The sequence below is a fragment of the Electrona antarctica genome (assembly GCF_951216825.1).
Source record: "Electrona antarctica genome assembly, chromosome: 12".
NCBI lineage: Eukaryota > Metazoa > Chordata > Actinopteri > Myctophiformes > Myctophidae > Electrona > Electrona antarctica.
Window position 1 is genome coordinate 34,277,705 of NC_136793.1, and position 14,783 is coordinate 34,292,487.

The 14,783-nt window shown below is 44.6% G+C and overlaps 1 protein-coding gene across 1 annotated transcript in view; it reads right to left on the minus strand.

The window, feature by feature from the left end:
* Positions 1–1,490: 1,490 nt before the first annotated feature.
* Positions 1,491–14,783, minus strand: part of znf608 (zinc finger protein 608) — a 42,288-nt gene continuing 28,995 nt past the window's right edge. The window contains exons 3-9 of the mRNA XM_079516962.1: positions 13,756–13,843; positions 8,677–11,230; positions 7,065–7,602; positions 5,024–5,184; positions 4,465–4,612; positions 3,030–3,089; positions 1,491–1,732 (exon numbers count right to left, since the gene is read on the minus strand). Of these exons, the coding sequence (XP_079373088.1) occupies positions 1,713–1,732; positions 3,030–3,089; positions 4,465–4,612; positions 5,024–5,184; positions 7,065–7,602; positions 8,677–11,230; positions 13,756–13,843 (3,569 nt within the window). The 3' untranslated portion in view covers positions 1,491–1,712. The remainder of the gene's footprint in view (positions 1,733–3,029; positions 3,090–4,464; positions 4,613–5,023; positions 5,185–7,064; positions 7,603–8,676; positions 11,231–13,755; positions 13,844–14,783) is intronic.

Sequence of the window (14,783 nt, forward strand, 5' to 3'; positions counted from 1 at the left end):
AAACAACATAGCTCTAACACTGCCTTGCTCTAGCCCCATATGTGCCCTCTCCCTACGCTCATTCTGTAGCTCCGAGATGAGGTCACAGAAAGAGCCCCTCCCACCCCGTTCAGAGACGGCGCATGTTTCCACAATTCCCCATTTCTTACCCTTTTCTAAACAATATATCAAAAACGTGAAGTGGCTTTCAGGGTTTACACTAATTCAACGTCAACAACGCCAAAGAAAATCCAACTTTAAACGGTTACACGAGCGTCTAGCGGTTGTTTAGCATGTTTTTCAAGGAAGTTGAAAAGCTTTAGCGCCTCCCTGGCGCCTCCCCTGGTCGAAAATGTCCAACTGACTTCAGTTCACTCGACATGCCCGCGCACACGCACCAATCCCTTGATAAACATGGAAGCGGCTGACTAAACCAACCGCTGTAACGCTCGTAACCGTTTAAAGTTGGATTTTCTTTGGCGTTGTTGACGTTGAATTAGTGTAAACCCTGAAAGCCACTTCACGTTTTTGATATATTGTTTAGAAAAGGGTAAGAAATGGGGAATTGTGGAAACATGCGCCGTCTCTGAACGGGGTGGGAGGGGCTCTTTCTGTGACCTCATCTCGGAGCTACAGAATGAGCATAGGGAGAGGGCACATATGGGGCTACCTTGCTCTAGGGTTCCTTTCCCTGTGTAGCTCAAAGAGTAGAGCACGGCACTAACACAGCCAGAGTCAGGCATTCCAACCACTGGAGCCACTTATGCAAAAAAATAAAAAATAAAATAAAAAAACATGTTCATTCACTTTACCAAAATGTGCTATGGATAAAACATATCACCTAGCAAATGGCATACAGACTCTAGTGTTCACCCAGCATCATAACATATTGTTACTGTACACCAAATGCCATATATAAGGCATAGGACAATTAAAGTGATTCTGATACCTTTTCGACCTCCTGTTCACTGTGCCCTAGCATGGCTGATGAAAATCAACAGAGAATATGATAAAGCATGTTAGTGTTTCTGCCATGAATCTATACAGAATATATACACTACTGGGCTCCTACATGGCACTGGGCAGGTGGACGTGAAGGCTTACTCTCACATAAAGACAGTACAATCAACATGGTTACGCTCAAGTACAGATTAGTAATACAAATGTAGGCTCAGCACTATGGGAGGTGAGGAGGACCACTTCAGTAATAATAATAATAATAATCATAATAATCATAATTGTAATGATCATAATATACTCTTTAGCCTCCTATCCCCAGTAGGAGTTTGTTAAAATCAAACAATGAAACAACACTATTGGGATAATGTAAGTCATTGTCAGTACATTCAGTCATATTACACTACAATAGATGTGCCTTTATGGAGGCGAGCGGCATGGCTCAGTCTCCATAGATTGGTGCATGATTATGCACTTCATGCCCCAATACTGTTAAAATTCAAAAAGCTTCAAAAGGGGCTTTCATGGATTTGTATAGTTAGTTTGTCCTCCAAAGTTATCCCAATCCCACTCTCTGACTGCATGTCCGTTGTTCTGTTCATTCTTCAGGGTGTGTTAAAAAACAGTTGGCTGTTAGTAAGAAATGAAAGAAAGTTTTTGTTTTGTCTGTGTTTTTGTTCTCTGCCTCTCAGGGAGGAGAAGCTTATTCAACACCATGGAATTGATGTCTGATAATTCTGCTGCTCCACATGGGAGGCCAGGGCACGCACATGCTCCTACTTCTTCCCCTCACTCTCTGTGGAGACAAACAAAAACAAAACACACACTTACAGCTGCTGTTTCTCACTCAATGATTACTTCGTCACTACAAAACACACAGTGTACTGTCCCGGGGATCAAACCTGTGACCTTCGAGTTGTGTTCTACTGTAGTAGTGGTCCGTCCGTCCGTCCCCTCCAGTTATGTTTTCCTGTCTTGTATACCGTGTTTTATGTTGTTCTCTTATGGACTCCTGCCTGAAAACCTAATTTTCCTCTGGGATCAATAAAGTACTGTCTCTCTCTCTACCTTAATAGAGTACCTAGTTCCATATTAGTGAGTGTTCCATATTTGAGACTGAACTACCTGTATATCCGCACGCACGCGAGCGCACACACACACATTACAAATGTGTTGATCAATTTGCTACTCCGCTGTCGTATTAAAACAACAAGCATATCCTACTATAATGTGCCACGTCTCTGCATGTCTGCGTGTGTGCGTGCGTGCGTTCGTGCGCGTGTGTACTGTTGTAATGCACGTTACTCGAGAACCGTTTGCCCCACCGACTTAACATTCAACACAGGCAACCCCCCCCCCCCCGCCGCCGCCGCAGGGAGTGCAGTGCCCGGTATCGAGTCGGTCGGCCCTACGGTTCTCCAGAACCACCCCAAAAGGCTCTGGTCAGCTCTGCCAGTGGGCCTAATCAGCCTAAATCCCCTCACCTGTGCAATTTCCAGCCTCTGCCTCAGCCAATTGATTGCCATGGTAACCCCACACCTGCAAATTGATTACTTAACCACTCCACTTTTCACAGTCAGTTTGCACTCTTCACACACAGGCAGACAGACAAATACAGAGATCTCCATGTGGGACACAGACAGATAGTTAAAACGGGTGCTATAACAAGTTGACAGCGGGTATTATTAGGTTCCCAAGTTGCATCGCTCTCAAGTAGGCCGGTGGCCAACGGGCACGTACAGGTCTAGTCAGGATAAAGCGCTGACCTTATATAATGGAACAAAATCCTGCTGTGGTGTGTCAGTATGTTAATGGGACACTTACATTGTAGGCATTTAGCTGACAGTTCCATGGGGAAGTGACATGCAACCCAGCCTGCCGTTGTTACTATTGTGTCGTTGTTACTAGATACCGTAATTACATCTTATCCTAGTACAGTTGGAGGCAATAGCAGTCATTTCCGGTAGCATTTCGGGCCGGATATAGAAAGATAGCGGATTTCAAATTGCTGAAAAACAGGATTCAAACGGGTCTGTAGAAACCAATGGCCATTCTTTTCACGGCTATAAGAAAATATAACGAGTACAGCCTACCAGTAGAGGAAGAGTGTCCTGCTACCTGCTGACTGGAGACCAGTGATCTGGAGCTCAGCCCTTCAACAGAAAAAAAACAGCAGTCAGACAACCAGAAATACAATGGAGGCAATAGGCTCCATGTGTAACACTGCTGGTCCTCCAGGACCTCCGCTATGCTCTGGACTTTCCCTCACTGCGTTTTTCATACTGTCTCAACAATAATGAAAGCAACATACCAACAGGATTATCGGTCTTCCCCCTCTAGTGGTTGAAAAACAAACAATAAATAGCCCACAATAATCTTCACAATACACGCACGCATGCATGCACGCACCCGGTCAAAACAAATCCTTGAAATGCATTGAAATCATGCCTAACCCTCTGAAGTACTATGATGGTGCAAATGTCCACCAGGAGGCATACAGGTATAATCACACTGATGCATTAGCTCTTAAACTGCATGTTCCATCTCGCTCTGTCTCTCTCTGTCTCTCTGTGTGTTTCTCTCTCTCTCTGACAAATTGTAAAACGTAGTCAAACACAGTGCTCTGATGTGGTGTCTGTCAGATATACAGGTACGGTCTACACAAGTTTCCCACCAGTAAGTGCAACTTGATTGCAGGATGAAGCCAGAAAACACAAATTCCCATAGTCTACTACTGTGTTTGGCTAGTTCCGGGTGGAGCCTGGCAGGCAGGATGCTTATAAGTGTTGGGAGTAATTAGTTACTAACGAGTTACTTTACTTAAAGAAACTACTTTTTGCGTAACTAGTAAAGTAACTACCTTTCCCATTCAGTAACGTCATTATAGTTACTGTGGTTTCAATGGGTGAGTTACCCACATTACATAATGTGATCCAAAAGAACCGTCTCCTCCTCCTGCCTGTGCGGAGTCTGTCATGTAAACTGACAGGGTGCACTGAATGCGCTCCCAGAGTGAAACACATTCCACATGAGAAAGAGAAAGTGGCTTCCACAGGGCATAACGTCATCATAACGAAAGCCTTAAGGTGGGAAGTCTGGTAACGCACGGTTAGGAAAACACGCACGCACGCACGCACGCACGCACGCACGCACGCACGCACGCACGCACGCACGCACGCACGCACACACGCACACACACAGTGAGTGGTCAAATGTAAACTGTGTATATATTTTGTGTTGTATTGTTCCACTACATTACATAATGATAATTGCCACAGAGCAACACAAAAAAATATATATTTTTACTTTTTTAGAGCAGTAACTATAACTATAACTACGTATATAACTATTGCTTAGCAATTCTACATTTTGTCAAATTACATTGTTGTCATTGATGGATTAAAAAAATATTTAGAATTGATGTCCATGGCCTGCTGCCGGTGAGTACAAGAAATATAAGTAAGTAAGCAAGTAATTAGCAAGATTAGCTGTATGGTGCATGCGGACAGACACTCAGATGAGTGTTACCTTGGTAGATGTCGTATTGGCCTGACATCAGGTTGTAGCTCATGCCCAGGTGTGTGTGGTGGTGTGTGTGAAGGTGTCGGGCAAATGCCACGTGGTTCCTCTCTCTTTCTGCCTCTCTCTCCCCCTCTGGGGACCCTTTCTCGCCCGGCTGAGAAAAAGAGAGCAGAGTGCATTCTCAAGTTTCTTCATAATCCAATCTTCAGCTTGTACATGTTAAGTAATAGCTATATGCTTTCTCTTGCATCATTTTCACTTCTCCCTGTTATTCGCCTCACATTCTCTTTAACTGAATCCGAATGAGAAGCAACTTAATCATCACATTACTTTTGTAATAAAAGATGCCTATACAAGTCAACTTACGAAGTATTTCAGTATTAGTAATTGTGGTACTGTGTATATGGAGGACAAACTCTCATACTGTATATTGCAAGGGCACAATGACGACACTGTTGTCTACTACACTACAAATTACGAAATTGCAATAAACTAAGAACACAATGTGTTATTTTCTTCAATCAATCAATCAATCAATCAATCATCCATCCATGTGTATACTCACAGCAGGGGACTTGCCATGGTACTGGTGGGTTTGCTGCTGGAGGAGTTCCATAGCTGTGGAGTCACTGCTCTGTTTACTGCCCACTGCTCCACCTCTGGTGGGCTGGCTCCCCTCGCAGTCCTCCCTTCCTGCTGTTTTACCATACAAGGGGTAGTGGAAGCCTGATTCACACACGCACGCACGCACGCACACACGCGCACACACACACACACACACACACACAGTCAGACAGACACACACTCACACACACACACACTCACACACACACACACACACACACACACACACACACACACACACACACACACACACACACACACACACACACACACACACACACACACACACACACACACACACACACACACACACACACACATATTATGTTCACATAAGGACACGGGTACCCCACAGACATGTACAATTGTGGAGCTCATTGGAAAACGAACTTAAAATGCTCAATAAAAAATATACAAGACATTATATAAAGGAATTATATAAAGGAAAGGAAGTTGAGCATCAATGCAATGAACAAGTAAGTCAATCAATCAATGTGTGCGTGTGCATACTTACATATGCGCATACACATGTGTGGAGAAATATGTTTATGGATGTGTATTTGAATGCATATACTATATGCATGAAGAAATCACTTCATTATGTAGAAATTGTGTTATTGAATTTGAGATATATAAGACAAACAAATAAATGAATGGAAAGATACATTAATTAAAAAAATGAGATAGTGATCAATCAAATCAAACTGTATTTCTATAGCACATTTACAACAGCCCAAAGCTGACTAAAGTGCCGAACAAGGTAAAGGAGAAAAAGCACAAAAAAACAAGGCAAAGCAATTTAAAGCATCGATACAATATAAACATCAATGTAATAAGCTTCGGTTTCAGGCAGCCCATACCTTTTCGGCCAAATAGTCACCTTGTTGACTAAGTTGTACTCAACAACTGTTGTGAATGAATAATGACCGAAATAAATACACAAAATGTACGGTGTAAAGATTGGAACATGTGGATGTGAATTTTGTCCACATCCATGTTCAAATGTTTACAGCATGGCTCTGTAGCAAGGATAGCCATTTATGAGATGGTAGGTCTGTCCGTTTGTCAGGAGTTAATCTCGCCAAAAACTAACTAACAAAAAAAAACATACGCTTTACTTTGTTATTAGTGTCCTGCATGGTAAAAGGCTGTTGATCCACTCCAAGGTATCCCAATATAGTAACATAACAGACTTGGTGGAGTTCTTCACCTAAATTATACTATATAGTTATATACTGTATGGACTTCATGTGGCCAGCTTGTGTGACATCAGCCATCTGTGATGTATGACTCCAAATTTGGCGGAGATATGTGATCCACGGTGGGTGCATGTGTTTGGTCCGACGTACTAAAGGTGTGTTCAGACTTGGATGGTTAGAGTGGCGCGATTATGTACATACAAAGTCAATGCAAAGACGAGAATTGCGCAAACGGGCGCTGCGCGACCTGCTGCGGTACAAACGGGACGAACCGAGGCGAATTTATACATTCAGGTCTGAACGCAGCTTAACAGTCCGACAGGCATTAGTCCGACACCCTACCCCAAAACCTAACGGTTGCCTTACCTAACCCTAACCTCACAGCGAAGCCACGGGTGAGTTTTAACCGGCAATGAATGTCAGGAGCCACGGGAGAGTCTTAACCAGCCACGCATGCGGGTGCTGGTGCATGTGTCCGACAGGCATTAATTAGCCTGTTGGATCTGAACAACGTATGCACCCCCTCCAGGGGTGTGCCCTTTTCTTGTTACTACTGCTTGCAAATAAGTAACTGTGGGAACCTGTGAGCCATGTGGCTACCTGTTCTCCTGTTCTTAGTGTGAGGCAGCTTGATGTACGAAATACACCTCCTGATAGTACTGATAGTACTGATAGTACTGACTACTGTCACTGTTATCATAAACTAGCCAAATGAAGTCCTTGATCCACATGGAAGTCATGCTATTTACTATGTGTGTATACACTATAAATTGATAGCCTTACCAGGGTAGTTGTGGACCAGGGTTGGAGACACCCCTCTGTAGGAGCCTCCGCTGCTCTCACACATGGCCAGGTAGGGCGGGTAGGAAGAGTGCTGGTACTGGATGTACGGCTGCTGGGGGGTCATGGGAGGAGATACTGCAGCTCGGGCACTCTGCGACTCATCGGAAAGCACTCCCATTGGCTCCTGGTCCTGCTCTTCGAGGTCCTCCAGCCTATCAGGATCCTCTGCGTTGATGGCGGGTGGGAGATCCTGGGATCCATGGACCCTGGCCTTCTTAGGATCACCTACACCTCCGCCTCTTTCCCCAGCCCCCACAACTCCTCCTCCTGCCATGGTCTTGGCCCCAGCAGCCGGCTCCATGGTAACTCCCCATTCTGCCATGGTCTTGGCCCCAGCAGCCGGCTCCATTGTACCTCCCCATTCTTTTGCTCTGTCTCCTTCAACCTCGTCCTCCTCATCATGACCATGCTGACTCTGAAGATGCTCCATGTATTTGTTGTGAGCGAGGCGGTGGCCCCAGGAAGGGCCGTCTGAAGGCTAGATCGATGAGGGACAAGTGTTGGTGCAAGAGGCAGTGTTTCCCCTATTATTCATTGCTAACAGCGGTGGGTGGAGAGAGGGGGGGGGGGGGGACTGGGGCTCGATTCACTGTCCATCCTTGTTTCTGTCCCATTTACTTTTTGGTCCTATATGTTATAGAACTAAAACATGATGTTTTTGTTTAAAATTGTAGCCCTACTCCTACTCCATTTTCTGGTTTCAGGGAATATGTGAAGTGCAGCTTTCATGTTCACAGTTAGTTTTACGGAGGGGGGAAGGGGGTGTTCTAGCTGTCATCAGCCCACCGCTGCTGTCTGAATATAGAGGAAACACTGAGTGGTTGTGAAAGAGAGCCGCAGACAGACTGCCTGTCTGTCAAGGGCTCTGGATGTTGATGAGGGATGATGATGTTTCAACAGCCAGCCATTTTTAATTGGGATAAGAGATGCAGTATCCCCCCCCCCCCCAATACACAATGCACAAACGAAGAGACGAAGACAGCTTTCATAGCTGTGGAGCTTAAGCAAAACCAAGGGAAACAGCAGCACGCCCACTCCCACCCAACTTGCACCTGCTTAGATGTGAATTTAAAAAAATAAAACATTTTATTTTGTAGCCCACTATGTTTAGACTAGACTTAGAAGTTAACCCTGTGCGAAAGGACAAACTAAAAAGATCTGTACACAATTTATGAAAAAAAAACAAAAAAAACATCTCATATCAAAACCAACACTTATGTATTAGAAAAGATAAGATGATAATTTATGTGTTGAATGTACATTTACAGCTAAGGTTGGACATGAAACAACCCCCCCTCAGCCACTGCCCCTCCATTCTCATTGAATAGTTTAAACCCATTTGCATCCATCAAATCAAAACCAAATGACTTTGTCTTCAATCAAATGATTGAAACAAAACAGCAAAGCACATCTAAAGCACCACATGAACCACATTGTCATTAGGATTAGCACCAAATGGCTTTGCTGTACACAACATATCATCATCTTGTTATATTTCAGATTAACACACCCATACAGTGGCAGCAGGCTAGAGACAGAGGGAGAAACTTACACTGGAAAAGGAAACATTTGAGTCCAGATCTGTCTGACTGTTTGGGTTGTGGACTGAAGAAGAAGAGGAGCAAGAAGACGAAGAGGAGGAAGAGGAGGATGACTTGACGTCATCGCAGTCTTTCACCAAGCCCTGGTGTTGGTCCACCAAGATGCCATGTGCTGTCTTGGCCCCATGCTGCTGGGAGCCCAGGTTCTGTCCCCTCTCTCCTCTCTCACCCATCTCCACATAGGACAGGACAGGTTTGGCACAGCACCCTTTCACACCATCCCCTCCTTTGCCCAACATAGATCCACTGGCCAATCCCCCTACCATATGTTTAACTTCTTCTGAATCTCTACAGCTCAGTCCTTGGCCCCTCTCTCCTCTTTGCTTGGCCCCTGGGGGCTGGTCGCAGCACTTGGAGCCCAGTAGCAGTTTCTGGTCCATGTACAGTCCTCTGGAGTACTGGCCATAATAGAGGGATTGGGCAAGTGCCGTCTGGGTCTGACTCATCGCCAGCTGTAACTGGGACTGAGGAGGTCCGTCTGCTTTCTTTGAGTCGGAGAACTCGTGGGTGGAAGTTTTGTCTTCCTCTTTGACCTCCTCCTTCCTGTCTTTGCCCTTGCTGTCATGGGAGGAGCTCTTGTGAAAGGCGGAAGCGTTGCTGTTCTGCCTGTCAGACTGTAAGTAGCCCTGTATGTAATAGGGCTCATAGCCATGGTGGTAGTACGGAGACTGGGGGTCTTTTGACGATGGCGCAGCCACAGAGGGAGGAGTCTTGCCAGCGCTGCCGTGGTTACTGTTTGAAGTCACTTCCGAGGCAGCAGCAGCAACCGAGCCACACTTGGACCTGGAGACTTCCGAGCGGCATTCTGAAGATCCACCATCATCACCGGCATCCGAGATGTCAGAGTATGCAGGGCTGTTGTTCTTACTGCCCCCATCCGCTGTCAGGCAACCACCAGCAGCATCGAGCCGTGAGGACCCGCCGATAGAGGGACTGGGTGCATTATCGGTGAAGGTGTACACCTTGTCAGCCTCTGCACGGATGCTAGCCATTCTGCTCTCCTGGCTCTCCGTCAGTCCATTCATAACTTCCTGTTTGCTCAGGTGCTCTTTCAGGAGACTTCCAGAAGCCTCTTTGGCGCCAATTTTAGATGCACCATTGTCCTCCATTTTAATTCCACTGCTTTCTCCATTGGGGGTCCGGATGGGTGTGTCTTTGCCATGTTTGTCCTTCAGCCTCCTCTTCTCTTTCTTCCTGGTCTCTTTGCTGCAGGTGACCAATGTGGCTTTGACCAAGCTCGGTTCCACCACAATGCTCAACTTTGGCTTGATGGCCTTCAAGGGCATGTTTTTACTAGTGAGACCCACAGCAGCCATGGGTGAAGGTTGCTGCTGCTGCGGGGTGGTATCGGCTGGACTTGTGGGATAAGTGGTATTAGGGATAGCGATCAGCTTGGGGGGAGCAGGTGCTGGAGCGATAGGACGGTTGGTTCGTGACTTGGACAACTTCTCTACCTTGCCGTTGGCCTTCTTACTCTTACTGTCACAACCTCCCTTCTTGTCAATCAAACCTTCGGCCTCCAACTTGGGCATTTCTACTGTGGAGTTACGGTCTGCGACCATGCAGTTCTCCAGAACCACAGTCATGTTGGAGATGATGGGCAGGTTGCTCAGGTCATCCATCAGACCGTCTTTCAGCAGGGAAGTCCTCCTAGTCTTCGAGTTTGCAGTTGGACTGTGGTCAGTGCTGAGGAGCAGGCGCCTGTTTTTAGGAGACCCCACTGGGGTCACCTTGTATAATGGAGCTGGCTTCTTAGAGGAAGTGCTACTGTTAGTGTTGCTGTTTGTTTCAGGGAGGCTGTAAGTCACATGACCGACTGTCTCTTCACAGTCGGACAGCCGCTCCTCACTCTCTCCATCCTTGAGTACCTCCTGAAGCTCAGGTTTCCTCTGCTCTTCTGCCTCCAGGTGTGCATGCGTCTGGTGGTAACGCAGTCCGTTGATGTGCTTGTAGCGCTTGGTGCAGTTGGGGTGGGGGCAGTCAATGAGGATGGGGGGAGGAGGTGGTGAAGAGGCGCACCCTCCCCCTGGGTCCATGAATGAGGGGTCGGACTTGCCCTGCGGTGTGGTGGGAGCACTGCGGGACTTGGCACGGATCCTCTTCCCATTCCCGTTTTTGATGTCGTCTGAGGAAGAAGAGACAAGGCTGAGGTCCAGTTCAGCTGGAGGTTTGTTCTTACGCTTTCCAGAGGAGGAGGAGGAGGAAGAAGAGATGGAGGAGGTACTGTTGTTGGTTGTTTTCACCTCCTCCACCGCGAAGAAAGAAGCAGGCGTTCGGCCATTGCTGTTGATGAGGTTCAGGCTGCCTCTCCGCCCCTTGTTGTGGATCTGTCCAGATGTGGTTCCAGCCACACCTCCTCCACGACTCCTGTGCTGTGATAGGCCTCTGACCTTGGGGGTGGGTGTAGTCTCAACACAGGGTCGTTCAGCAATGGCCAATCGCATCCGTTTTCCCCGGCCACGACCCCCTGGTGTCTCTGGGTCACTGGAGGGGGACTCACAAAACCTGGTGAGGAGAATACAATTACAAAAACAATATTTATTCTCAAACTGAAGCTATCGAGACGAAAAAATAGCAATGTGAGGGGAGATGAGATGACATGATTTGAGGTGACATGAAATTATTAGTATCTTAATAATATGAATATAATAGTACATTTATCTGATTTCTAAGCAATTAAATGTCACATTGAGTGACATCAGACTACACATGACAAATACTACAGGCATGGCTTTTTAACATGGTGACATTCACTACAACTGACATATCCACTCCCCATTACCTTGTAGTTCCTCTGCCCTGATTATTCTGATCTTTTGTACTTTGCTGGGGCTCCTTTTCCAGAGGCTTGTGTATACGAACTTACGAAGGGAACGATTCTTATATTTATGTTATCATCATTTTGTCTAAATCTAAAAGCAAAATATAAGGAACAGTCAATATAATGTGCAACATTTTTCCTTTTATCAATTGCTCTGGACAGAAGCCCACTATGACCAAATAGAGAAAAAGCAATTTTGTTCCTGGTTTCTGAGATTAAGCTGTAATTACCATGACAACAATAATTTGCATACAGGAGAATTAATTGAGTGGTTTCAGTGCGCAGAGCAGTGACTGTTACATTTTCCACTTGGCAATTATAAAAGCAACTACCCATTTGTAATCCATTTGGGGAATGGAGATGGTTTTGTTCATATTCAACACAGACTGGCGGCTGAAAGCAGAAACAATATTACTATTAAGTCTTAGTAACATGAATTCACTTAGACATGCATTTGCCTTGTGTGCAAATGAAACAAATAATAGATAGTGATACACTCACTGTTTAAAAGGTAATATAAGCACAAAATGTATTCAAATAAGCATGTGTTGAAAATGATAATTTAATCAGTCATGGGTTTAATTAATTATTTTTGTAATGAAAGGGAAGGATGTAAATCTCCTCTTATTTTCCTTTTTTCTTTCTAGTCAGACAAACCCAACCCTTATAACATTATTAGGCTGTTATACAGGTATTTGCTAGTAATAACAGACTATTACTCTATTGAAGAATACATGTATTTACGTGTATTTAAATGGGCTATACATACAAACAAAATGTATAATTTGCATGTAGGCCAAATTACTAAAATGCAGGAAGCTCACTTGGCATTCATTCAGCATCAGTCTAAATATATGTATCATATAAATGCAAATGGAACTCAATTTGAGTCACGTTTCATCTTTTTCCATTCGTTGAAAGGCCTATCTGGGCCAATTTGTGACAGAGAGGTAGAGGGATAGCGAGAAGGCAGGGATAGGCAGAACCACCACAGCCTCTTCCTCAGACAACTGGTAATTTAAGTAATAGTTTGCTATATCATTGCTATAGAGCAGGGGTGCCCACACATGTTTGACGTGAGAGCTACTTTCAAGAGTCACACTCTATAGTATAGAGTGTGACTCTCCGTCTCTCTAGCTCTATAATTAACAGAAAAAAACATTTTCAGGTGGGTTGTCAATTTCAAGATTATTAACATGTGGGCTGTAGCAATAATTATAATAGTAATAACAAGGTGGAAATCTATCTGACAGATAGATCTTGAACACATGCGACTACAGAGATAATGAGTACCAATTTGGGTGAGGTTTGGACAAAATCGGTAGGAGTAGTAGCAAAAACTGTGTTTTTCAAAGAAAACGCAATATGGTGGAAAACTGGGTGTGGCTTATTTGCAGAGTTTGTAATGATCCAAGGAAAGGAAAAAAAGTGAATCTGCCATGTGGCCAACTGAGCAATTTGAAAAATATTGGGTGGCTTCCTCAGCCTAGGGAGACTATGTGTGTGCAAAGTTTCACGGCAATAAGAAACGTAGACAGTTCTGATTTGAGGTATTTTGAGGCCACTCCTGCACATTCCCACTAAGCCCAGGAAGAACCTCCATCCCAATTTTTTAAAATATCTTCATGGTGGCGCTACAACAGCCCACTTCACATTTTAGCCTATAACTCTTGAACCAGTACAATCAACATGCTGTTTTCCATGTATTCCTTTGATCACGACACAATTTATAGGCTCTGTTTGTGCCAGATTACATTTTCTGCTATAGTGCGTTTTCTTAAAAACACACTTAGCGACTACTCCTAAACTATCTCTAGGGTCATGTGATCAAGATGTATGAGTTACATTTTTCAGATCCCACTCCAGTGGCTATGACCAAAGTTTGCGGGCCCTGGGTAGGCAACCCGGCCTGGCGGACACCTGTGCTTCGAGGAGCACACTTTTCTAGTTTATGTATAGAATTATTTTGAAAAATGTTGTGATTATTTATTTTAAAATCATTAAAAGCCAAATGTAAGAAACCAAAAATAGAGGGATATTAACAGTGATGTAGACAGATCCAATGTTAAAGCACTTTGAAAGCCCAGGCCTATTTTAATTACAGTAGCTGCAAATGAAAGGTGAGAAGCCTCTGGCAGGATTTGATTCTAGGCCAGCAGAGACACATGCAGTGTCATTCATACAATAAATAAATATAATACACTGTTACCTTGGAGGAGCCCAGTCATGTTTGGTACAGTCAAGCAAAGTTCCCACATAGGTCCTCTTTCTCCACGTCACATTCACCACCAGAACACCTGCCAGTCACACAGAACAGGAGCAGACGCATTACACATAAACGTAAAACAACGTTTAAAAACCTTACCTCTCAGCACCGGGTGCAGGCATTTGTTCCAACCCTATTTTCTACAGTCTATGGTTCCAACGTACCAAGAGCGAGAAAGGGGGGTGGCATACGGAGAGCGTCGATGTCTCTGTCTCCCGGATTGGTTAGACCAGTCATTAGTCCTACAACCTATCTCAAACCCTCACCCTAACCCTAACCTCCCACGGGGCAGCACACCTAAACCCAACCTTAACCCTCTCCCAACCCTTAACGCACCCCTCACCAACCTTAATCCGGTGGTTTTAACGCACCCCTCACCAACCTTAATCCGGTCGTTTTAACGCACCCCTCACCAACCTTATGTCTAACCAATGACTAGTCTAAACTAAGTATGCACCCCGTCAGTTCACTGGCATAACCTTTGACGGGCTAATGTCATGTCGGACTCTTGGGGTAAAAATGGGGTGTTTCTATTGTCGGACTATTGGCATGTCGGACTATTGCCGGTCGGACTCGTGGTATGTCGGAAAAATGTCTGCACCTCCTCAGGACCATGCATGTTGACTTTTGGTTCTGTATAAGAAAAGTACAGAAAGGAATTGGAAGACAACAAGTAAAGCTTCAAACTTTGCATTCTTAAAGAAACAATTCATATTATTTTCATACTCATGTCATTTACACTACACACAGTGAGTAAAAACCCATGTTCAAACTGGTGGGGTGTACTACAGCTAATAGGAAAACTCAGGGTAGGGCAACACATTAAAAAAGCTATTTAGTTATTTATTTTCAAGTTAATTAAAAAAGCTATTTAGTTATTTATTTTCAAGTTAATTATGATAAGTGTGTGTGTATATATAAGAAAGGTATTGAGAAGAACAGGATTTTCATACAGCACAATAATACCTTGC